This window comes from Protopterus annectens, chromosome 17.part0 (genome assembly GCF_019279795.1).
Source record: "Protopterus annectens isolate FY-2018-M chromosome 17.part0, PAN1.0, whole genome shotgun sequence".
Taxonomy (NCBI): Eukaryota; Metazoa; Chordata; order Ceratodontiformes; family Protopteridae; genus Protopterus; species Protopterus annectens.
In genome coordinates this window covers 782,354,210-782,382,038 of record NC_056751.1, presented here as the reverse complement: position 1 = coordinate 782,382,038, position 27,829 = coordinate 782,354,210, and the positions used below count along the sequence as shown (strand labels likewise).

Below are 27,829 nucleotides of genomic sequence, written 5' to 3'. Positions count from 1 at the left end.
CCATAGTTCTGGGGTTTAACCTTGTGTTGAGTTTGCATGTATTTCCCATGCCTGCATGAGCTTGCATCAGGTAGTATGGCCTCTTTCCACTTCCATAAAACATTCTGATGGTGGCCATATTTAAAAAATTTCTGTACAGGTATTGAATTTATCCTTGCCCAGATTATGGCTGGAAATTATCTGAAAAGTATAAGGTTTATTTATTGTATTTATTTAATATTTGGAAAATGGGCAGGTGGACTGTTCCAGAGACCCTTTTCAGCCATGACCCCTTTACTCACCTGGTTAATAAATAAATACATAAAAAATAAATCATGTCATTCACTTACAAAGAGAAGGATAATTTTGCTGTTTGTCTTTGCTTGTTTGTACCATTTATTGTGCATATTGCTCCACATTGTAAGTGAAAAGTGTATAGAATGGCTCAATGCTCTTAAACTTCAGCACATATTGTTGATGCAATTGTTTGTTGAAGTGTTCAGGGTTCCAGAAGGTTAATTATTTCCTGTATTTTGAGCAATGGTTTATAGCCCTGCCCCTTAATGCAATAAATAGCTCTCCTGATACATAGCAAGAGTGACAGCAATTTGCAAAACAGAAACTGAACTTATATCTGACAAGCTGTGACAGAAGAAGAACATGTACAGAATAAGAAAGGTCTGTCTTTATCATTTCTACCTTAAAATATTAATTTCTGTATTTTTGTATATATAGGCTATCTGTTCTTGTTGCATTTATGAAAGATGCATCTTCTGCTATTTTGCCACAATCCTTTTTTGTTTCTGGCATTTATTTCAAAAATAAAAATAAAAAAACTAACAAGAAAGGGTTTGAGATCATGTATGTTATTTTCTTTTATTAATAAATGTATATGGGATTTGCAAGAAACATCACACTAGGTCCAGAGGATGAACCTGGTGATTTCCAAGTGATGAGATTTATAACAATATTGTTAAGGCGCTGTCAAGCCTAAGAGTGACAGAAAAAGATACACTAAAGTTCCATATAAATATCTTTTTACCAGAAAGTCTAAGATTCTAAGATTTCCCTTAATGATTATAAATATGCTTTTTTTGTTTTGTTTTGTTTTTTTCTGTTTTTGCCTACATGGTTCAGGCCAGTGGCTTCCCTGTCTTCACCAACTCCATCAGAATGAAGTGCTCTGTCACATTTATTATCCTGGCAGAAGTGAGAATTAATTGTTAAGGAAAAGGCCAGTCTTCAGATTTTGCAGACATGGTTCTAAATAAGTTTTACCACTTAAGAATTAACAATAGGTTACTGCTTGAAACCAAATTGAGAAAACCATTCCTTGATAGCTGTGGGAATGGAGAGCATTAAATATGTCTGCATTTCAAGATCTGACAGTGAGCCATAGCATAGTACTGGGGATAAAGTCTATCAGTTGCCAGTTGTCTGACTCCTATCTTCCTGGTTATTTCTACCCTTCCATAAGAATTTTGTATGACTCTGAAGAAATTGCTTTTAAAGAGTAAGTAAGTCATCAGACCTTTTGTTGAAAAAGTCTTATTCCTTTTTATTATTTTATAAGATTTGCTAAGTATAAAAAAAGAAGAAAGTGTATAAAATATTTAAGAATTTCCTGCTAAAATAACAATTTTAGTTTACTGAGTAAAAGTAATATTTTAGAGGATGAAGTTGGAGTCGCAGTTTGCTTCTAACAGAAACCAATATTCCATCCCTTGGTTTACTTGTACTTATGGAAAGTGGAATTAATGAGGAATTTTTATTTATTTATTTATTTTACTTTATTTTATTTTACATTTGTTGACTGGGCTAGTCTAACTGGATACTTGTCCATTTTCAGTAGAGGCCCGGAGAGATAAGCTTCGAGGAAGTAAAAATATAATCACATTATACAAAGATTAATTTGAATGTTAAACATTGCAAGAAAAAAATATACCACCCCTTATGACATTTCATACACTGCTATTGTATAAAACAAAACTGATGATAACCAGAAACTGTGATGGATGCTGAATAAATTACATAAATTGTTGTCCAAATTGATCACCATAGTATAACCATTGCTATGTTGCACAAGGACAGTGCCAGCCAATAATGAAAAAAATTGTCTGTTATGCATTCTGTAATGCATCATTTGAGGAACACAGTTGCTTGTGTAGACAATTGGCACATGCCTGGGACTGTGCAGGGTTTGTATTATACATTTGTGCAGACCATTTGATGTGATAACATTGTGGATGGAGGATGGATAAGCGACCTTTACAAGAGCATGATACTAATTGCGTAGCTGGGAATACCCAGTAGTCCAGTCGAAATTTAAGTACTGAGTCTATGATGTCCAAATGCAAGCTGCAGTTACTACCAGTTACATACTGTGGTGCCCAACTTGGTCCTGTACTATGTCTGCATGACGTTTTTCTGAATTAATACAGGATTCATTATATGACATGATGATTTTTTTAGTATTTTTATGCAATATTTGCAGTTTATCTTTGAGTCACGGAGGCCAATGCAAATCTGATATTGACCTGAACTGATCAGGACTTCAAAGCCTCTGAATATGATTAGTCTTGCTTCCACTTAAGCCTTTCCCTATCCCCTTCCATTGAGAGCCTAGGATCATATTTTAAAATGTACTTTATAGTACTAATGTGAAGTAGAATAAATACTAGCAAACACACATAATAGTGTGTAATGTGATAAAATTAATACAGCATAAAGAACAAGATAAAGGACTCAAGGAAGGTTATAGGAAAGATAGAGAAACAACAAGTTGAAGAAGATGGGAGGACATTGTGGAAATGTAAGAAGAGATGACATTTTTTAATGAGTAAAACATAAAGAATTTTGAATAAAAATAAACCATGTAAGAATGTTAAAGTACACTGAATAATTAAGACAATGTATAAGTACATTAAATAATTTATGACACAGAATTTAATGAGAATTGTGTAGTATATGTCTGTATCTATATGAATCTGTTGCAGTTTTCTTATCCACTGTATTTTATATTCACATAAGATATGGTAAAAAAGAAACTTTCATATATCTTTGTGGAATTTCCCAGTTTTATACTAATAGCAAAAATGTTCCTTTGAACTAATATAACTGAATGCTTTATGCCAGTTTAATGCTTGCTCTTTATTTATTGGGAACATAATCTGATACTGTAATTTTTAGTGTGTTTTTATTCATATTATTACATTCCCTTTCATTCTTTTTGTTCTGTCGTAGGATATCCTCACTTACCTTGTCCTGCAACTGTGTTTATTCTGGACTTTGAACAAGTACTGTGTTGCTCAGCCTGAGGTAAATTATTACATGTCAAGAAATGATTACATGATAGGAAACATTATTCACAAATAACACTTAGTACTCTATTTTGTTTATCATTTTAATGATACTTTTCATGATTACCTTTTAACTGCTCACTTCTGTTACCTTATAATTTGACAACTGTTGTCAGGTTGCATGCCTTATGTTTTTTATTTTACTCTTCAATATTGTGGTATCAATCCAAGTACACCATGCTGTAGTATGTTAGCAATGCAAATGATTCAGTTTGGCTCACTGGAAAAGCTAATTAAATAAAATATTGTATATGTATCTCTCTCCCCCTCTCTCTCTCTCTTTATATATATATATATATATATATATATATATATATATATGTATGTATATACGGATCTATGACTTTTGATCGAAAGATCAAAAGTCTGAATCCATTATCACCGAACATACTTTACCGAAAGTGCTTTCACCGAAAAAGCACTTACGGTAAAGTATGTAAAAAAAAAAAAAAAAAACATTAAACCTACTTCTATGCAGGGGGCAAGCCCCCCCCCTGTGCTCCCCATCTGGGGGGGCTGCACTCCCCCACACCCCCTACTTTAATATTCTAACTCTGAGGTCACACTACAGTGGGGAAAAGGGAAATTTCTCTTATCTGCACCGTAGTACGACCGGCACAATGAGCATACTTATCTGAAAGTGCTGCTTCGGTGAACAGCCCTTTTGGTTAAGTATGCTCAGTGATTTCTGCTTCGGTGGAAAGTGCATTTGGGGATCTGTATGGATCCCATATATAAATATATGTATATATATATATATATATATATATATATATATATATATATATAAAATACTATTTTACTTTCTATTAATGATTGCCTAATAAAATAATTACTATCGCTAAGGATTCAAAACATATCTGACCACTTTCTCATTATAGGTAATATTTATTCTCTGTATGATGATTATGAACTCCTTAGCCCAACAGATGAATAATCAATCCTATTTTGAAGTATCTAGCCATAACATTTTACCAAAAAGTCAACAACCCAGACCTAAATAAGTGTTTCAAATGTTGACCATTATTTGAAATGGAACTTAAAAATGACCAGGAATTAAGTTCTCTTTACTTTTAAGGTTGTCATAATAAAGATGAACAATATTTTCTAAAGTATTATTTTGTGTAATATCCTCATTTCCGTACATTGTATTAAAACATTTAAAATAACCTCTAAAGTTATATAGTGTATTGGTCTGAAAAATCAGTTAGAATTTTGTACTCAAAACAGATTGAACCTGACCATTTGGGTATCTTAAATTTATGAAATTTAACTCCCTGCTTAATAACAAGCAGTTCAATTATATTCCTAAAATGAATAGTATGTCAATCAAATGAACTCAAATGGGGACTTTTTTGGAAATGTATTTGTCAACTTTGTAATGCTGTTACTAAAAACTGACTATAATTTTAGAACTTTTTGATTTTTTTCCATGTTCTTCTAACCTATTCATCATATTTCTAATAGACTTCTTATGAACTAAAATAATTTTCATATCCTAATTCCCAATATAACAACATGAGACACCCTGGAACTTCATATAAAGTTTATCTCAACTACTATAAGGAAATCCTTCTTTCTACTAATAGGTTAGACACTGATAGTTAAAATATTATGACTGATAATTAAATCAAAGATTTCTGACATTCTCATCGGCTATGAAATGAAAAAAATCAATTATAATAACAAAACTTAATTTTAAATAAAACTAAGTCAAAATCCAAGTTAGTTACCAAGAAAGGCAAGTTTAGCACAGACTGTTTTTTTTCTGTTTGACAATCTTGTGATACAATCTTGCAGGTGACTCAGTTGTGGCAGGATATATGGAATACTGCTATTACTCATGGATGGGATAAACTGGTTTTGGAAATGTAGAGTTCTTATCACAGGTAGGTCAAATATATGTGATTGTGGAAAAAGTGAGTCAGAGAAATCTTTAACCACAATAAGGAATACTTCATTATAGGCTAGCTTGCATGTCTCTGCTCTCTTTATTACCACTTGTGCTAACAAGCACTTTCTGTTGGCAATTTCCATTGGTGGTTCATGTGCCATTGGCACAGACACCCCCACACTTGCTCTCTCTTACACACACAGACACACACACACACACACACACACACACACACACACACACAGACACACACATACATACTCCCAGTCACTTACCTAACTCCCTACTGCAAACACCAAGGCAGATATACACTCAGTCATCTGACTCCTCTGACACACACCAACACACATCCACATCTCACCACCACTACTGCTCCACAGAACTTCAGTGCACTTACCTGCCATGTGGCCTCTCCCATTGACTACAATGGATGCCTGCTGTATTTTTGCATATTAATTTAAACATGTGCAAACCTTAATTTATGCAGTTGAGTGATTCTCTGAATCATTTGTTTGCATAAACGAGTAACTGCATGAATGTCCAGCGGACAGCACATGACTAATTAGAATTAGTCATGCTCCAGGATTGCCTCATTATTCTACAGTTTGGTTTGTAGGACCACCCACCATGGTGATTTTTCCACTCGTGGAAAAATATTTGCTGTAGGCATTCACTGAAAGAGAAGTGGTTACTGCAAAGGCTGACCTCTTGTGGTAGGGCTTATTGCTCATGGTAACTCTTCCTAAATCCAAAAGCATATCTTATTCAAACAGGTATCTTATATTCACAAAACCCTTGATAATTCATAATGCTTGCCTTACTACCAGCAAAAAGGGTTCACATTTCCCTACTCTCTCCTCAGGGTTTAGCACATGATATGCTGATTTTGCTGATATTTTCTACAGTTTTCTGGCGCTGTATCAAAACTACATTACTATGGAATTCACTAGCAGAAAAATAGCATTCAAAATCTAGAATACAAAAAAATTAATTTAATTTGGAAAATGGCAATTTGGCCTATCTTTCATGAAAACCCATATAAAAAACTTATTTTGGCTTATATCATCCTTTTGCTGTTTACTATAGCATAATTGAGCTTGGTAGCACTTACCCACGGTTATGGTTTGGTCCTGAGGGCGGCCCGAGGACCAAACAAACCATCCGTGGGTAAATTTAGCATTACCCACACCCAGAAGTGGGTTATTGCTATTATACCATGACATTATTTAAGAAAAGAAACTGTTACTTTTCTTAAATAATGGCATAGTATAATGCCTGTTTACTGCCCTTCCGCAGATGTCTGGCATCCGCAGCAGTTCTGATGTACCGCACGCCCGCGCAGTACATCAGAGCTGTGAGCAAAACAGAAAGCAAGATCTCCGTTGCTTTTTTATGTTTCGCTATGTTAAATGAGTTTAACATAGCGAGATAGTTTTAAAATAAGCAACGGAGATGTCCGTTGCTTATTTATTGTCTCGCTATGTTAAACTCATTTAACATAGCGAGATTAAAAAAGCAACGGAGATCTTGCTTTCTCCGTTGTTAAACATTGTTAAATGGGTTTAACATAGCGAGACAGTTTAAATAAGCAACGGAGATCTCCGCTGCTTATTTAGTTGTCTCGCATGTTAAACCCATTTAACATAGCGAGACAGTGTTTTGAAAGTTATACTAATGGAAAAGTCCGGTCGGACCTTTTCCATTAGTATAACTCGATTTACAATGGGCACGCTGGCCAATCAGCGTGCACGTTTTGGGGGGGTCATGGTATAATAAATATTATATTACTGCTAACTGGAGAATTATAAATAATATGCTTTGGAAAAATTTGGAGAAATTACCAAATAAATGTATAAAAGTATGTAATCTAGCTCAACAATTAAATAACAAATTATCAAACTGTATAAATGATTAGGACATTATTTCTTAACTAATAAATCAATATTGCTATGTATGTTCAAAGCATATTTCATTTCAGATTCCAAACACTGTAGCCAGTTTATAGGCTGTCTTTTCACATCATGTCTCGGGTAATTTTTACAGGAACTGCACTACTACATTTCTATTACAACCGTGTTAAAATGCCTGAAAACATCTTGACACACAGTAATACCTACAATAAGAATTTTTTCTTAACCTTAATTGTACATGATATCAATAAAACATCAAGGAATTTTCATGGTCTGGTCACATAACGGTTCCTAACTTTGTGCATGTGTACAGTGTATCTTGTTTTATATATTATACATAGTTAGGTCATGTTTATTACTTGCCAGGGAAGTGTTAGAGTTTACTTAATATTTCTTAATTTCAAATAAAAAAGAGTTTTGATAAAAAAAGAGAAAAAATATCAAGTAGAGAATCATTTGAAAGAAATGAAAGCATGAATGACATGAGTCCATACAACAGGAATAGGTTCTGGTGTATTTCCATCTCCGAATACTTTACTGATGCTCTGTTACTCCTCCTCATCTGTATATCCTTCATAATGCTACTCCTCATCATCTGTATATCCTTCATCCTGCTACTCCTCGTCATCTGTATAGCCTCATACTACTACTCTTCATCATTTGTCTATCCTTCATCCTGCTACTCCTCATCATCTGTATATCCTTCATCCTGCTACTCCTCATCATCTGTATATCCTTCATACTGATTATAGTAAATATGCTTCTCTTCTGCTCATTCATTCATACATTCCTTGATAAGATGCCATTTCAACCTACAATGCATATACATTCACATGCAAACCACACACTCATCTTTAGGTAAGTTGATATGCCATCAATTTTCCTACTTACAAGTGCTTGGGATAAGATGAAAAGAAAACATGCAGACAGTAAAGCACAATTAAGGCATGCAAACTGCAATAAATTTGCAGCAGCCAGGAAGACCCAGAGAACTAAATAGTGTTTTCTTATGTGAAAAAAAAATCAAACATGTGCCAAAAAAGTGGCACTAAATAACGATCTCAAGAGTTCTGCCTCTACACAATTTTTGTTTCTCAAAATGATCGCCACTGATATACACAAAATTACTGTCGATCTACAGGAACACATCAGTGAGTACATATAGTTATTATTCCAGGCTTATGACTGAGCTAGAGATATATTATACTTACCAATTGTTATACATGGCTGAACTATGCATGTCTGTTAATGCAGCCTGTGCTTGTTGATTTGTTTAAAAAAATAAATGTTATCAAAAGTTCTCAAGCATGTGACATGCAACCATTGTAAGTGGCCCAAAAACACAGAGGGATAAACCCCTTACTGTGCCTCAGGTGACCATTGCTGGTAAAGTAACAAGGTACTGGAATGGCTGCAAGGGAAGATGGGACTGAGCACCTGATATAGGCTCACCTTTCCTAGGAGGAGGGAAGCAGGTAAGCTTTTTTGCAATAGCAGCAATAAAAGATGGACAGGCTCCATGCCAGTATACCTTTTGGTTGGGACGTTGACCATAAGCACAAGCATACATGCACCTCTCTAAGGTGGTGATGGGGACCTTGCAAGGCTGCTACAGGAAGGCAGTGTTTAAGACACACTCCCTGCACAAGCATGCATGCACCTCAATAAGGTGGTGACTGGGGACCTTGCAAGGCTGCTACAGGAAGGCATGGTTTAAAGCACACTCCCTGCCAAGAATGCATGCACCTCTCTATGTTGGTGACTTGGGACCTTGCAAAGCTGCTACAGGAAGGCAGTGTTTAAGGCACACTCCATGCACAAGCATGCATGCCCCTCTCTAAGATGGTGACTGGGGACCTTACAAGGCTACAGGAAGGCAGTGTTTAAGGCACACTCCATGCACAAGCATGCATGCCCCTCTCTAAGATGGTGACTGGGGACCTTACAAGGCTGCTACAGGAAGGCAGTGTTTAAGGCACACTCCCTGCACAAGCATGCATTCCCCTCTCTAAGATGGTGACTGGGGACCTTACAAGGCTGCTACAGGAAGGCAGTGTTTAAGGCACACTCCCTGCACAAGCATGCATGCCCCTCTCTAAGATTGTGACTCATGACCTTACAAGGCTGCTACAGGAAGGCAGTGTTTAAGGCACACTCCCTGCACAAGCATGCATGCCCCTCTCTAAGATGGTGACTGGGGACCTTACAAGGCTGCTACAGGAAGACAGTGTTTAAGGCACACTCCCTGCACAAGCATGCATGCCCCTCTCTCAGATGGTGACTGTGGACCTTACAAGGCTGCTACAGGAAGGCAGTGTTTAAGGCACACTGACTAGCCACAGTATGATGCTGCATCAGACTACTCAATCTCTTTACCAACCCTTGATGAGGTAGATTGAGCTTGGAAAAGCTAAGATAGGTCCAATAAGTCTAATGAATGAGGAGAGGAGTTGGAGGGCTTAAACAGCACGTAATGTATAGTGCACAAGTCAGTTGTCTACAGGCAGGACTTTTCTCAGAACAAAGGCATTCACTATACCAATCTGAAATATAATAATAGTTTTATTACTTTGTACACAGACTGTTCCAATTCAAGAAGCAAGGTATTACTGATTTTTTTTAATATTTTAAGTCACGGTGAAGCTTACATGTATAGGAATAAATGCATTCTGATAAAATGGATGCAGAAAACTAAAGCTGTTAAAAACACACACACACGCATATATATATATATATATATATATATATATATATATATATATATATATATATATACATATTGCTAGTTTCTCAGTAAATAACAAAAAGTGACAAGATTTCTAGTGTATAGGCTATATTTGTAAAATGTATATCACGTAACAAACAGTAGTTGTGTTGTAGAATGTGTGGGGACAGGCATCCATAACAGCTCAGAGTATATATTTGAAATGTCTGGATATAATCTTTAATGAAGGCAACAATAAAAAGAAATCAGAATTTGGAAATGTAAATAAACAAAACTAGCATCCTAAAAGCAAAAGAAGATTAGTGAAAGCTGTGATTAGCATAGCAAAGTGATGAAAAGATGAGTACAGTACATGTAGGAAGCAACAAGTCAAATTATAGATGTGTATGTGTGAAGCCAAGGTAGAGAGATGTATTTAAAATATGATGTACCTTTTCTCTTTCTTATTTCAGACCGGCAACTCACTCCCCGGGATTCATGAAGCTTGCGCCAGGCGCAGGCATAGTGCAGGTGGTATAATGCCAAATATGGCCGTCGAGCGATTCAGGTACGATCCAATTCCATGTGCACTACCGGCGTATGCCAGAACTGCGCAGCCCTCGGCTTAGGTATGCTAATCACCCCATGTGCAGTGTCGCACCATGCAAATGAAGGCATATAGTGATTCATGAAGTGGTGCAGGTGTAGCGTAAGCCCACGGAAATGTAAACCAAAAAACACGGTTTACATTTTCCCAAACAGAACATCGGAGCTATGGAAGCGGGCCAGACCCATGTATCACAAAGTTAACATATGCCAATGGTGAAATACACAGCCAATGGCATAAGAAAAGATGCACCATACCTAAAAAACAACATTTAATGTCATGTCCACAGTAATGCACAGCACAACCGCAGGGCATGTATGCGGAAACTGTAACATAAAGAAATAATATAAAAATGTCATAAAATCGCAACGTAATAGAAATCAGGTTTACACCATAATACACAATGGTAGGCATGGAACACCACAACCAAGGTGCAAGGGTTGCTAAGGGCCTGCGATTGTGTCTGTCGCTGTAACTATGAATTAGTAGTCAATGCCATGCAAATGAGGCAGATAATACTGAATCGCAAATGTCCCGCCGGATGAAGGTTGTACCATACGGCGCAGCGGTATAACACCGAGGAGTGGCTCAGAGGAGATACATGACATCAGCAGAGGGGTGTGCCACCATAGCAGTAAGCACATTGGAGCAATGCAAATCCAGCCTGTCCGTTGCTAAGCAAAGCTGCAGGACAGGGGTGGGGAGGAAGGTATAGAATCGTTTAGCTGAGAGCACACATGGTGCCCAAAAGCGCATGTGTACGGGGATGAAAATGTGCCCGAAACCCAAAAATTGGATGCATGCACCGCGAACAATAGCACAAACAGGAAGGTCAGGGGAAGAAAAGAAGGAAATGCTGAAGTAGGGTAATTGGAGTACTAATGAGCAATCAACACCAATCAACTCACGATGGCCAATCGACAGCAGCTGACAAGTCTGCTTGCAGAAACCTGCAAAACAGGATAGGGGAGGCATTGGAATGCAAAGAAAGGAGGGGAGGCATTGGATTGCAAAGATAGGAGACCTGACATAGCAGAGCAAAGCAAACCGACAGTAGACCGGCAGTAGCACACATAACGCAAGATACGCCAGGTCCAGGAAAGTACAAATGAAAGTAGACTGCTGGATGCATGTCAGAAAATGGTAGATGCAACGTGCAGAAATGTAAAGGGAAGGTCAAGAGGTAATCCATGGCAGCCAAATGTAATTCAACACCAAAGTAGTTCCGGTAGTAAAACACATAAGATACCCTGTAGCTATGATCGTACATACACACCCTATGACATCATTGGTGTGCACAGCACAATAGTATAAAGTGTGAAAGCACCCTACACACACCTGTGTATCCCCAAACACTGCACCATAGGTGTAAACACACGGGGAACTTTTAAAATGTACATGTTGGGAGCTGCCATAGCTGTGATTCATCAGCATGTGTTAGAGACTGACGGTGTTGTGGAGGATGATGCCGACAACCACCGCAGGCCTCGGAGGAGAAGGAGAGTGTTCAGACCAAGGGAAACCTACCAGGGGCTACATGACCTGGAGATAGTAGAGCATTACAGGGTGGACAGGGACATCTTACAGCAAATAGTGGAGCTGTGCTGGCCACGCCTGAGAAGCAGAAACAACAGAGGGGAACCCATCCCAGTGGACATGAAGGTATGTGTAAGCCTGCGAATACTGGCCACAGGTACCTTTCAAACGCCAACTGGAGATATAATGGGGATCTCACAGGCATCAGCATCCAGGGTACTACACCAGTTCCTGGATGCCATGTTACCACATGCCAATCAGCAGATATACTTCCCCCGAACTCAGGAGGAGTTGGCCAGCAATATGCGCCACTTCCACCGTGTGGCACTCTACCGGGAGGTACTGGGTGCGATAGACTGCACGCACATACAAATCAAGTCACCACCCAGTGAGCATGATAGGCACTACATAAACCACAAGGGATTCCACTCCATCAACTGCCAGGTCGTGTGCAATGCCCAGGGCATTATCATGGATGTGTGTGCGCTGGCAGCCCTGGAAGCTACCATGACTCCCATATCTGGCATGCCTCACAGCTGTATCAGGTATTTGTCAGGGGGGACATCCCACATGGCCATCTTGTGGGGAATGCTGGCTATGCACTGGAGCCATGGATGATGACTTCCATCAGAAATGCACATACACCCATGCAAGAACGCCATAATGAGGCACACGCACAAACCAGAATCATCATAGAGTGTGTGTTCGGGATGCTGAAATCACAGTTCCGGTGCTTGGATACATCTGGTGGAGTCTTGCAGTACTCTCCAGGCACGTGTGCCCACATCATCATAGTATGTGCCATGCTACATAATATGATCCTGCGAAAGCAGCTGCAGCAGGGACAAAATGGTGAAGGCCCTCATAGCCCACCACAATTGCCAAGGCCATTACAGGCACAGAGGGATTCAGACCATGAACACACTGTGCCAGCCACAGTAGGCAGACAGAGGCGTGCCCAATATGCCCACGCCTTGGCAAAGAGGGAACGTATAGCACATACTCTGACAGTGTAAGCCCCTACGGAATGACACCTCTCCACCTGCACACACAGTAAAATGGATGGCACACAAACATGACCACCTGTAAATTGTAATGTATAGGTGGCCCAATGTGTGACTCCTACATAGGCAGCCCTCAAACATTGTACACACAACAGCTAGTGGAACACGGAATGTCAACACCTGAACAGTACATGAGCCTATCAGCATATGGTGGTGCTGTGTGCCTGTCACGTTCCCCACCAGATATATATATATGTATATATATATATATATATATATATATATATATATATATATATATATATATATATATATATATATATATATATATATATATATATATATATATATATATATGTACACATATATGCATATATATAATACAGATAGAAAGGGCAATAGAGTGATATATGTTGATATATATGGATTCAGCGATATCTGCAAATATATATAGATAGGTCAACAACATTCATAACACCTTGGAGGTACAAATAAATAGGATACCGCCAACTATGGAATGTGTATCATACTGACATGCATAACCACGAGGCTGAAAGACTGATAGAACACAATACTGGAACAGTACAGCTGTGGGTAATAGTATGATGATATGAAGGGACATTTAGTCACTGCTGCCGGTGTTGCGGTCCACGTAGGTACTGTGTTCAACTGTGTTTGTGAGTGCCATAGTCTGTGTATGTGTGCATTGAGGGTGCCATGTGCGTCTCCGTGTGACTGTAATGTGTGTGTGTGTCCGCAACATGTGTCTGTTAGTGACAAGTCAGAGGTAGATCAGTATGGTAGGTGTGGGTATAGCTATCCGTAGGCATACGGTTACCACCTGTCCCACAGTAGGAGGGACAGCCCCACCCTGGGCAGGTGTGTCCTGACATAAAACAGTACAAAGGGCAAATGTCCGAGATTTTAGGACATTAATATGTCCCATATATAATGTAATAGTCGTATTTAATAGTTATGCCTGTATGTAAGAAACGTAAATGTTACATGCAATATGATAAGTAGCCAAAGTCCCACAACAATAGGTATGTATTGAGGATAAAAGTCTGTGCTAACCTGTGTACTGACCGTGGCTACGTGTTGAACTGTAAATACCACTGTGTGTCCCGCAAGTGTCCAACAATGGCCATATGAAAAGGTGGCAACCCATGGCAAACAGGTTCTTTTACCAACACAACCGCAATGTCTGCAAATATCTGGGACAGAAATACAAGGGATAGCTGTCACTTACACATATCCCTTGATATATCGCTGCGATTCCGGAGGTATATAAGTATCAACCTCACCTGCAGATGATATAGAAACCAATTAACAACGGCCCAATGTACAATCCCATAACATAAGTCTACTAACTGTTAGCTCTCTAATTAGGGACAGAGCCCACACACATATATATGGAATATGTAGAAATGCAAGCCCCACAAACCTGTATATGCTACATACACCCACCGACATCCCCCACACTAGAAACTAAAGCAATACAGACTGTAATAGCAGCACAAACATCCAGTCAGTCAATTACATCTGCAGAACCCTCAACATACCGTGTGAGAGACACAATTAAAGGTGTCATGCAAAATTGCAGGTGTTGTATAATGGAACAAACAGCCATGTTACAGGTTTTGTTTGCAATAGTCCATTATCAGACGTTGGGATGACAGGTACACCCACATGTTGAACCACATACTCTAGCTGTCACACACAATCTACGGGGGACATGAATCCAAAGTATACTTGTCTCCATGCATAGCAGTTGCAATTGCACATAACAAAACACAATACAGGCCGTCTCCCCGAAGGTAGGGCAAATAAGCAATGCCCAAGTGGAGAATTCAATTATACCCCACTGTTGCCGCGTAATTGGTGAATGGAGTAGCTGCATAGCTGATATGCATGTAATTAGTCACTCAGGAACACCAATTGGCGGGATGAAACCAGATGTTACAGGTATCGACGTATATAAGGATGACTTGCCAGACATTCAAACCGTATGCTCATACCGAATACCAGTTGAAACACTGTGAGAGAGATAGAGACGAAACTCCGTAACGATAACAAGGTATGTAGAACACCCGATATGTAAGGTTATGTATAGCATGATCTGTATTCATTAGTTTTACTGTTTGTATAGCCTGGTTTGCATTAATTAAACGTGTCCGCAATGCATAAAGTGGGAAAAGGTATTTATGTAGTGATGTCTTGCTGAGCATACTAACGCTTGTAGAAACTGTGCGTCCAGCAGTGGGCCACAAGGTATACATCACAGACACCACAAGGGATGCTACATGAGGGCTTTAAACAGAACAATTTCATACAACCCCCCGTCAGTGGTAGGGTATGTCCAACAAGTACGTGCCATAGCAGGGGATAGTATATGTTGATATACTGTCACAGCACGCATGTGTATGGGCATATAACGTCAATGACATATCTAAGGTGGTCCCGTTGTGCAAGTATGCTTTGCATTATGGGATACTATGTGAAATATGTGTAATGTATAGTAGTGTAGGTAGATATGACGGATATTCTACACAGCATAACAGGCATATCATGCATACCAAAGGTATTGTCTATTGGCATGTACAATAACAGGATACATATGGCTTGTAGGCATGGGACATTGTAATAGCATGATAGCTAATCTAAATGGAAGGGCTACCAAGTAACCATGCACAAAGGACATGTAATAGCTTCACAGGTGCATAGTGGGGTACTATGCAGTCTGGCAAGTCCATGTGTAAGCACAACTACAGTGTTCACACCAGTGGCACCTCTCTGGGGTAGTGTCCTGTGAACAGCAGAGCCATGTGTCACCTGCACCTCTGCACAGTACAGCCACTGCAGTGATCCCAGGCCTACATGTGTCTCCCAACCACCAAGGGAGGTATCACATGAACAGTGCTACTGAGTGTCCCTGCGTGATGTACATAGGACTATGTTCCAAAGCATGGTGAGTGTCCGGTTTGGGAATGTAACCCTCAAGCACATCCCACTCATTGTGGCGTGTGTGCACATATCCATGAGCATGTTGCTCACAGTGGCTTTTGCTTATGTCGCGTGAGGAGAGTATATCCATTAATAATGTTGTGGACATGGGCCCTGTCTGATCAGCAGAGGTCACCCCTGAGTATGTAGTATGCAAATGTGTACAGATGTGGTGTCTGTAGTGCAGCTGCATACTTAAACTATCAGAGCTCAGTAAACATCATGGCGTGTTAATGTTGTGGTATGTAAAGCTGTAGCTGTTGTGTAAGGTACACCCTAAATGGGGTGGTGTACCCTTGAATGTGTGTAGAAGTCTTGAGTTCAGAGGTACAATGGGTGCCTATGTACCAGCTACACACCCAGTACAGATAAGTGTGGCCACGTAGAAGGATATCCATGCCACAGTGACAAAACGGTAACCACAGGAGTGGGTGTGACATATGTGTGTACTGCAAACATGTACAATGTGATATGTATGTAGGGGACTACCACCCATGTGATAGTCAGTGGGTGAATGGTGTAATGCAAAGGTGATGTTCATGCACCTTGTGTCATGCAGCTTGACACCATGATAGTCATATCAGGTATCGGTCACAGTGACACCCGTATGGATGGAGTCAGTATCAGCTGGTGGAGCAATCATGGTGCTTTGTATGCAGGGGTTTGTAAAGCTAGGCAGGGAAAGTCCCCTGTGCTAGCCTGTACCGCAGGGAAGCATATACTGAACATGAGGGGCCCTATGACTGAGGACTGTGATATGCCAAATGTAACTGACATGCAGCAGGTACTATGGTATGCTGGCCTCACTGTGTGTGTCCTGTCCATGAGCCACATTGCATAACATCCTGAGACATAGGGTACGATGTGCAGGTGGATGTGTATGTTGTCAATACCAGAATGGAGAATGGTGCTGAAAGGCAATGAGAGGACAATGTAGGATGTTTGGACTCCCGTACCATCAGCAACTGCCCTGGTAATTGTATGAAAGGAGTCCACCAGGTGTAGGGGCCATGCTCTGGCCCTAACAAGCCCAATCCGGGTGGCATCAAAGGACGGGAGCCCAACAATGTCTCTGTGAATGACGTCCTTGATGATGTGCCCCATAGCCATGCAGAACAGTCCAGTCAGGTGTGTAGGACTATAGTCCCACTCATGCATTGTGGTGCCACCTGTGTGTAGTGTGATAAATGCTGCTGTGTGCCATTCAGGGGCTACAATGTCTGAAACAAGGCTATTACTGAATATGGTGGCCTAGTGGGGAGACATGTCATTCAGAGGTTTGTGGACATCACAGCCTGGGACGTTGGAAGGTGACATGGGGCCAGTGTCCCAGGACATATAGAGTGCAGGTTAGTACTGTGTAGGTGTGATCACAGGGACACCACAATGTTCCTGTATGGATTGTGGCCCTGTAGTGAGTGTGAGGGTGTAATGTTAGCATTGAATCCATCCTCCAGCATGTTGCCAACATCACCTGGGTCTGTAATGTTCCTGAGTGACTGTTGTATGTGACAGCAGATGTGGGTGTATCCATCGATTACTGACATACCACCATAATGCCTGGTGGTACACCCCGGAATGTGTCACAGTAATGTTTACATAGCTAGTCTTGGAGTATGTGATGAAGGATCCTGTGGCCCTACCAAGGCTGACCAGTGAGCTACCCCACCCATTGGAATGTACACCACTGTGCAACAGCCTACACTTGTTGTTGTACATCATATGTCAATGGAACATGACCACCAGAGTGGCGTCTGTTATCTGGTGTGTACAATCATGGCTCTGTGTGGAAGAGCATGATCCATGCAGTTGTGTACATGCTAATGAAGTGCACTGGGGTATGTTTCAGCATTTGTATGTGCATCGTCCATCTGCACGGGTGTCATGACGTTAACAACCACTGTCAGAAGACATCTGTAGTAGGTGTTGTAGTACTCATGTACTGTGTATGCTGTGATGGGTGTGGTGCCGGGATGTGGCTAACAAGGTTGATTATCATATGTTCGGAATCCACCAATGAGGGGATAACCCCAGGTGTGTAACACCAGTCACATGGTGGTAGTGTTCATGTCAAGGTTAATTTTGGTCTTGGAGGTGGTGTGTATGGGTTGATCCAGCAGAGTGGAGGTTATGACTCATGGATGTGTCAGTACGTGAGTGGCTATCCCAGTTAAGTGTGGGGTAGTGTCAGTCACACATCAGTAGTAGCTGTCTGAGCCCCACTGTCCAATATACCAACAAATGAGGTATGTTAACTGTGGGGTATGATGTTGAATCTGTAGCTTGTTACAATGTGTATAGCGGTCCTGGACACAGTTAGTTGCATGTGGAGCACCTCTGATGCATTGTGCTAAGTAACTAGCCAGGATGTGTGAACAACATAGTGGGATATGGGAACCCCTCAGTTGTGGGTGTGCCGGTCCAGGTATGTGCCTGAAAGGTATGGTCTGTCTATAACCTGTCATTGCAGGTGTGCTCTGCAGAGCCTAGAGGCAGGTCCCAGTCACTGCAGAGATATTGGAGTGGTGCATTATAAGGTGAGCCTTGCCTGCGTGCGTCACAATGGAAGATGCAAGCATTGTGTCACATGACCCCATGTCGTGCTTGCCAGTTCCCATTCTGCCAGTGACTGTTATTGGAAACTGTGCAAGACAGGCAGTATAGAAGCAGCAAGAGCCTTACATGTGAGCTGTACTCCCAGGGCTGACAGGTGCAAGTCATCTGTGCCACAGCATTGTGTCTGACCAGGTCAGTCAAAGTGGACAGATACCAGATGCCTGTGGAATGACAATAGGAGCATAGGCAACTGTTGAAGTGACACAGTCAGTCATTGTACAGTGGTATCGTGTCCGGACAAATGCATAATGCTCCCCAGCGCTTGGCCCACACCCTCAGGGCTATAGGACCAGTGAGCTATTGCATGTCCCTGCACACGTAGTCTGTGAAGTGGCATCTCAGGGCAGTCACACTAACATGGAGAATGACAGTCACATCGTACCTGGTGAGGTGTGGCATGGGTGCATAGGTTATGTTGCAGAACCAGTTACCCGACAGCAAGATGTAAGCGACTATCGCCTTGTGTAGCCTGCTGTGTGGAACTGCAGTGTGACTCCCTACAGAGTCACCTATGACTGGTGTGTTGTGAATGTTATAACTCCCTATTGGCTGTATGTGATTGGCACACATGAGTCTGTGGGCTATAAGTTGGTGATGTTGTTTTCCATGATGGGGGCTACCTCTGGTGCCTACACAGAGTATGGAGACATACTGCACAAGTTGTCCGCGTAGGTGTGGCCTGTGGTGGAGATCATGTGAGACTATGTGATGGGTTGGGTGTGTTGCGAATGTTACACATCCCCACATGACTGTCAGGTGCAGTCAGGGTTGGTGACAGCATTACCCCCAGCCATAGCTGTCAACCTCCTGTCCCCAAAATGAGGAAAATTAGCCCTCATAATGTGTGACAAATGGGCAAAACATGGAACACTTACTACTGGCTTACTAACAGCTTCAACTAGGAAGGGCATATGATGGCTAAAATAGGCTGGTTTTAAGTATAAAAATGATATTCTAATGAATTAATATGATTCCCATCTATTTAGCCATGGCTAGCAGTTAAACAATTTCCAACAATGAATGTGTGGCAGACCCTTTCAATGTGGAACCTTGAGGAACATGCACTTTTTAAGACCCCAAATGAGGTACGTTCCTCGTAATGAGGTACACTTGAGAGCTATGTCCCCAGCATGGCTGCAGAAGTGCATCCCCCACAGGCTGTAGTGTCATATGTTGGGAGGTGAGCATTGAATGTGTACATGAGACAATTGCTCTATTGCCACATGTACGACATATCCATCATATAGACAGGCAGTAGCACTGGTACGTGACAGTTGGACATGCCTTTATATACAACCATGTTCCACAGGATATGTGCGTTATGACAGTAGCTCATGACATGCTCACAAGTTCTGAACAAGTGCCTAGCATGACCATACAATACAGATAGGGTGTTGGATAATATCAACCCACAAGTGGTGATGACAGTCATTATGGGTGGCACTGCACTATAACCCTGCTGAGTATGATGTGCATGTCCATGAACCATTATCACTTTAGATGTTAGCAGTACAGATGTACAAGACAGCATGGATGTTTGTTTACAAATACCTTTGTATGTCACAGGAGTGTTCCACCAGTGGCCTGTTGACATACTCACAACTACAAAAGGTGCAAGAGTGACATGTGCATATCACACCCGTGCCAGCTACAGTAGAACAGGGTTAATGTGTTGTACTCCACCCTCATTGTAGCCCATACCACACAGAAAAATGTTAGGCATCTGTGTATGTAAGGCTGTGAATGGCCATGACCTATGAGTATAGCTGTGTCTGTGTTGTGAACAACATACAGAATGGGCTGTGTGGGTGAGGTGTGTGACATATGTGCACAGTCTGATGGATGATACCAGCATTGTCACCACTAGGTGAACATCCCTGTACCCATTAACTACTACCTAGGCTGTGGTCAACATTATGGACACTGTGTAAGGGATGGTGTTGTGCAGTGCACCCCCCAACTTGGTGACGTCTCCAGGCCCCTTAGGTAGTCATATGAGGTACCCATGTCATGTCAGGGTGCCATCCATGAGCACGGAGATCACTGGGCAGGCATATACAGCACTGTGGTGACCAATATTGGATCACATACCACTTTAAGGGGTAATGGCCATGAGTGGATGGGCGATACCAGCCTTCACAATCCTCACCTCCACTATGCAGCATGCTGTCTGCCATGCAGAAAGACATTTGCTACATCATGATGATAGGCATGCTACATGTCCATATCCTGATCTGTAAGACATATGACATGGACAGCCACCGTCCTAATACTAGGATCGCCACAGGCTGGACAGATCTCTGTGCCATATATGTGACATACTCCCACCATACCATGCAACCCTGTCCATCAAAGCTGCACATGTCATCCCAGTCATACATAGTGTGATGGCCACATGGTAGATGTACTATCAAGTGACTGGATCAGTAATGTGGCACTGATGCACCTTGCTGTGGCATAATGGCTGTCTGTTACAGCTTGGACACCTTGCCCGCACATGCTATGGTTGATAACTATCCCTGCGAATGACATCTGACTAGCCATTGTCCCATGTCTATCACATGTGCAACACAGGCGATCTGTGGCAGGATGGTGAACAGTTGTACAGTGCTGTGTAGATGCATATGGCAAAACACATGCATGTACAGGTGTCCATGCATATGTGTGCATTGTCACTGCTCAAGTCCATTACGGCTGTGTCTGTGTTGATATGTGACATATACACAGCATCAAGGTCAACAGCATTACCGTGGACACATCCAGGCATGTGCAGATAGGTAAGAACACAAGTGCAGGCAAATAGACAGGCCCACAGCAAGACAGCATTCACATGGAGTATGAACACTGTAATGAGGTGACACACATATATGCTGATGATATCCAATGCATAATGGGTGTGACATGTGTGACACAAACACGTCAGTCGTGTCAGTGTCATGATGCTTTGCAAAGATAACTGTGCAGATGTAGTAGATATTATAGAAATGTATGTGCAGCAGTATCTCTGGACATCTCTGAAACTGTGACCTGTCACCATCATTATGTCTTACAGATAATGCCCCGTACACGCCTTCCAGCATACAGCCGCCAGGAGGATGATGTCCTCATCCCACAGCTCCATGAGAACTATGACTTGTTGTTCAGCCATGTGCCACAGCATGCCCAACAGTGGGATGACCTGTGGCAGGATCTATGCAGGAGGGTGAATGATGTGGGTGGCCATAACTGCACCTACCAGCAGGTGTGCAGACACTGCGGACTTGATACGACATGCAAAACAGCATGCCACTACAATCACCAGGGAACAAGGTGGAACAGGTGGTGGGCCACCAACCCAGCCCCCACTCACACACAACAAGGAGCTACTGGCCAGTCTGGGGACACCAAGGGAACAGTATCCACAAACACTAGCTGCCATCGTGGAGGTGGGTGTCTCCCAACCAATGAGCCTGCAGTTGCCTGGTAAGTCAGTATTGCACATATGGCTATTATATCCTATTTAGTTGCATGTGTCACTGTACATTATGTAAAGTAAGAACATATGCAAGGTATGTGGACACACATGCTGCATACTACACTATGCTACTCTGTGTATGCACACATGTGCATACTATATGCTATTACACAGGTGAATGTGCTAACATGCACAGTGCACCCTGTGGCTGTCATACAGTCATGGATAATGTTCATACTGCTGTGTCATCCCTATACAGGTACCTCTGGCGTGCCGCACAGACATGAGTCCGTTGCAGGTGAGACTGTCATCAGTATCAGGCATGTTACAGTGTAGATCTATTTGCCATGTGGCCAGGTAACACTTGCACACTTGATGTTTGTTCCAGTCACGATATACAGGTCGCATCACCCATCATTCACACAGGCCACCCATGTGCAATATATACAAATGAAATGATACACCGACTTGAAACCACAGTACTTGTCATTGCGACATATGTGGTCAGCTGTGCATACAACAGTGGAGGTGTTCTACAATGGAGGCATATGTAATATGCATTGGAACAACATATGTGGTACGCACACAGTACCACACAGTGAGCTGGGATATGGGCAGCCCACAGGTGTCACTATTGTGTCATATGCCCCTGCATTGGGTGCACACATTGTGATGTGCCACCTGAAATGTCCCAGACATGTAGTGTTCTGTCTGCAATATTGTCACACTATCGCATGACCTATACCCCACATACCAAACATACAACCCGTTGTCTGCATAGCCCTGTGGATTGTGACATATCTGACATCTATGGGTGTATGTCATATGGGACAACACAGACATGTGAGATAGATGGCCATCACACACATTTGGCCAACACATGTGCAGACATGGCCATGGGGGATGGCCAGAGACATGTAGCCACACAGTAGATGGGATGTGTATACACCCTGTTGCACATTGTCCACACATGGTCCAATTATAGCCTTAGTTGACCAATTATACAGTTGATGTGGTACACTGGACATCCTAAAAGCCTGTGCACAGCTACTGGAGGTGTCACTGAAGTCTACCATATACGATCTGTTGAACATCACGACTGTGTCATAGCATGCAGTTATGGCTATGCAATGTGTACATATTATGCATTCTACTGCAATATAGATGCCTCATGATGCCATGCAATGGCACAGTGTCTGTACTTCACACTGTATAGCAATGTAGACGGCTCACACTACCCTCCCATGCTCATGCACATTTGCTAAACATGCATTCTATCTGTAGGGCATACAGACAACACTGCAATGTGAAGCCCATTATGATGCTGTACATGTATCAGGACACCATTGTGTCAGACATGTATGCATGTTAATGCACATGTCAGCAGATTACATGTCAAGGTCACGTCAGCCATGTGTACTGTTATCCTGTTCTGGGCCACATGGTGTATCACAGGGATGCATGCATACTACCATGATTGTGTGAACTGCATGGCTACTGATATGACACCTGCTTGCTGTAGTGTGCACCCCAGGGAGGTATGCTTACTAATACTATTAATGTCTGAGCTGCATGCCGTCTGCTGTATCACAGGCATGCTGCATGCCATCTGTCAAATCACATGCATGGTGTGTGTGTGTGTGTGTGTGTGTGTGTGTGTGTGTGTGTGTGTGTGTGTCTGTGTGTGTGTGTGTGTGTGTGTGTGTGTGTGTGTGTGTGTGTGTGTGTGTGTGTGTGTGTGTGTGTGTGTGTGTGTGTGTGTGTGTGTGTGTGTCTGTGTGTCTGTGTGTGTGTGTGTGTGTCTGTGTGTCTGTATCTGCATGTCTGTGTCTGTGTGTGTGTGTCTGTGTGTGTCTGTGTGTGTCTGTGTGTGTCTGTGTCTGTGTGTGTCTGTGTCTGTGTCTATTGTACTTTACAGTATTTCTTTGCATTCACAGGTGATGTAGGTGCGTTACCCTCCTGCGGTCCATCTGATGTTAGTGTCCCCATAGATACTAGCGGTGATGAACATATGCATGAGGTACAGGCAGGGTTGTCAGGGGCTGAATCTGTGCCAATGGTTACCATCCCAGCTATGTCCCCTCTTCCCATACACAGTTCTGCTGCCAACACATACCGCATCACCAGTGGCCATAGAGGAAGGACAGTCAGCATCTGTTAGCGTGGAACAGCAACGTGTGGTGGCTACAGAAGGTGTGTCTACACACCATGGTGTCAGTGTAATGACTGCAGATGTGCCACACAGGCATGTGGCCGGTGCTGCTCATAGGAGGACCTCTGGCAGACATGCACCTGCAGGACAGAGCACAGCAGCTGGTATCACCAAACACATGTTCCAGACTGTAATGGCGGCACAGGCAAGTGCTGAATGGCAGAACAGAGAAGGGCAGAGGCTGCAGAGGGCTGCTATCCGTACCCTAAATGACATCATCCAGGCATTAGCAAATGCTCAACAGCAGATTGCTGATGTTCTGGAGAGGCGATTGGGTGACATGGTCGGAATCCTTGACCGTGGCATGGCAATCCACGAGCGTGAGCTTTCTGTGCAGGAACATCTGGTAGGAGTGAGGCATAGGCCACGTGGACGTAGGCCAGCAACACCACCTAGTGTAGGTCGACGTGAGCATGCCACCTCACATGCCCGCTCCCATAGTGCCGGTAGCAGTAGCAGTGCAGCTGGTGTTGCGCTGTCCACACCAGGACACAGCAGGCCACATGGACGTGGCCCTGGACGTTCTCAGTGGGGACACGGTTTCAGCGGGCATTTGTCATCGGACAGTAGCCAATCTGTACCTCCACCTGGTAGTGCCCGTGCAACCCCAGGCAGGCACAGGTCATGTGGCCGTGGACGTACACAGTGAGCTGTATAACCTGGTCTGTACAATCTGGACCTGTCAATTATACCCCGTGCAGGCCTCACAAATGGCAGAACTGTGTACACACATACACGCACACAGCAAACACAACTGTAGGGCTCCACAACATCCACATGCATTCTGAACAGACATGTCCAATCAAATCACCGCCCTTACACACACACATGATGTCATCCATCGGTGCAGCCTATGCCCCTGGCAAACATATCACCCTGTGCATATGGTGAAGCCAGTGCCACATCCCTGTCATCCACACCATCGGTGCAGAGATATGCTCTAATATTCTGATGCACAGTGTGAACAGAATAGTCAGAGGTGTATGTAATATTACCTGTGTATGCATAGTGAGGGATGTGTATGTTGCAGTGGTTGTGTGTGAATACTGAGAGATGTGTATGTGACATAGGTTGTGTACTGTCGACATGCACCGGTCATACCATGTAGTTCAGGTACAGCATGCATTGTGATGTGTTCACGGTATGTGTCTCGTTACATCTGTAGCACCATGTTGGTTGTGATACCCTGGTTCCCTCCTATGGTGTACTTGCATGTGCCTACAGGTAGCAGTGTTTGCAGTCCCCCATGTTTAACTGTAGATTACTCACAGGCACGTCTGGCAATATCAGCATGCTACATGTACCCTCAACCGGACTGTTGGAAACATCAACATGACACAGATGTCCGCACATATACTGCATCTGACGCATGTGGTCAGTGGCACAGGCTACAGTGGACAGAGATGTGACATACATAGCAGGACACATTACAGGTATGGTGACATGGTGCAAGGGTTGTACACAGCGGTCTGGCCAATGATGATGTGAGGTGTCACTTGGTAGCTGGAGGCCACACTGTGTCGCAGTAGGACCCTGTAACAGTACGGGAACATGGCCACATTCCCGGGTTGTACACCACTATAACGCACACCCCATAGTGTTGAGGTGGGGAACCTTGCCTATGTGGTCATCACCCTCACAGTACTATGCACCCACACAATGTGTCACAGAGAAGGAACATGCACAAGTAGCCAGTATGGCTGGGACCTATGACATCAACAGGGTAGTGCACTGCATCACCATTATGGGTTAGTCACCAGGTGGTGTTAGCGATCATTTCTCACTGTATATTAGCATACACCCTCACACCAAGTACCAGACATACATACATACATACACACACACACTGTGGTGACCATACATGTGTATACGGACAGCCGATGTGTGTGATGCACCACACCGGCCAACATCATGCTTCCCACACTGACGTATATACAGATCTTTACAATGGTGTACAGGGATGTGTAACAACTGGGACATAATTCCCAGGATATGTGGCATCTCTGGTCACACATTCGGACACACATGGCAGTGCTGGGAATGATACACCTGCCATATGATGACACATTTGATAGACGTGCAGCAGTATTGATTGCATTATGTGTACCAACGCTATGTCTGGCAATTGTGCTGCTATATGCACACGGGAGGTTGTAGGTGTTACAGGTGCCATGTGACATATAGTTGGTAACACCTGACCGCTGTGTATGCGTTATGTCAGCACCATCACGTAACAGTGACATAGCGTACTGTTTGCACATGACATGATAGGATGGTGTGTGACACAACTGTGAGCCACCCCCTGCACACATACATCTACACAGGTGGTTCACCACTTTATTTACACACATCCCTCCATACGTGCTATTTGTATGTCACCATATACAGGTGTCAATGATGGGGCTGCATTGCAACTGCATGTCGTAGTTAGGTGCAACTATGTTACAGACATCAGCCACTGCACATACATGATTGCTGCATGCACAGTACAGATGTCACATGTGTCTCCTGTTGCCATGTTTGTATGCATTGCTATTGTTGGACATGTGTGTTGACATACATAACACATGGACTGTGGTATGATATCACGGGTGTCACAGGCGACCAGTACAAGGGTATGTGTCCCGGTCAACATTGCTACCCTCTGTAGTGTGAGCATTCAACAGACATGGACCTACCTTCCATTTGCGTGCGTAGCATTGCTTAGGCCACTGTTATGCATGGGGTACATCAAAGGCTATGCTATGTATGTATGTATGTGTTGTGTGTGCAGTCCATGCACACATCCACACAATCACATGTATGACATATCCAGATGTGTGTTCATTGGTGTACAGCAACAGTCATGTGTCACAGCTGTGTAAGGGCAGTGGTATGTCTTGAGCTGACCTGTTCATGTATACTGGTATCGTTGCAATGCATAACACCTGTTGGATCCCTGTCGGTACATGTGTACTCTGCACAGCTAGTGTACACCCCTGTACAGCCCAGTGGTCATGTGTCACATGGTGTTGTGATACTGTAAGGCTGTGTATTGCTGCACCGACGACATGGTGATGACTTGACAGCTACAGTGTACACTGCAGTGTGTACATGTGTGACCTGCACCTGTGACAGCTGTGATGGCAGCTGAGTGTGTACAGGTCACTGCATGTGTGTGACCGCCCTGTGCATGAGGACAGTTATAACTTACTGTGCCCTTCTATACTGTGCCCTTCTGTGTGTACACTCCATCTGTATGCACGACAGCCCTTTACAACAGCTAAGTGTGTGAGCATGCCCAGTATGCTGTTGTCTAAATGGACACACAGTACAGTCCATGTATGCAGTTGTGTAGATGGACACACGGTACAGTCCAAACTGAGACCGTCCATGTTTGCACTCCATCTGCATGCAAGACGGCCCTTTGCAACAGCTAAGTGTGTGAGCATGCCCAGTATGCTGTTGTGTAGATCAACACACAGTACAGTCCAAACTGACGTATATTACCAGGTGTGCAGCCATGGCCAGTGACACCTTGTGTTGGTGATGTCCCTCTGTGCATGGGCATG

General features: G+C 42.8%; 1 protein-coding gene across 3 annotated transcripts in view; it reads left to right on the top strand.

Annotated features, from left to right (window-relative positions):
- Nucleotides 1–566: 566 nt before the first annotated feature.
- Nucleotides 567–27,829, top strand: part of LOC122791265 (C1q-related factor-like) — a 618,865-nt gene continuing 591,602 nt past the window's right edge. For all 3 annotated transcript variants that reach the window (XM_044058937.1, XM_044058936.1, XR_006363123.1), the window contains exons 1-2: nucleotides 567–657; nucleotides 3,223–3,297. Coding sequence is in view for 1 of the 3 variants with exons in the window: in XM_044058936.1 (XP_043914871.1) it covers nucleotides 640–657; nucleotides 3,223–3,297 (93 nt within the window). In the remaining 2 variants the exon portion in view is untranslated. The remainder of the gene's footprint in view (nucleotides 658–3,222; nucleotides 3,298–27,829) is intronic.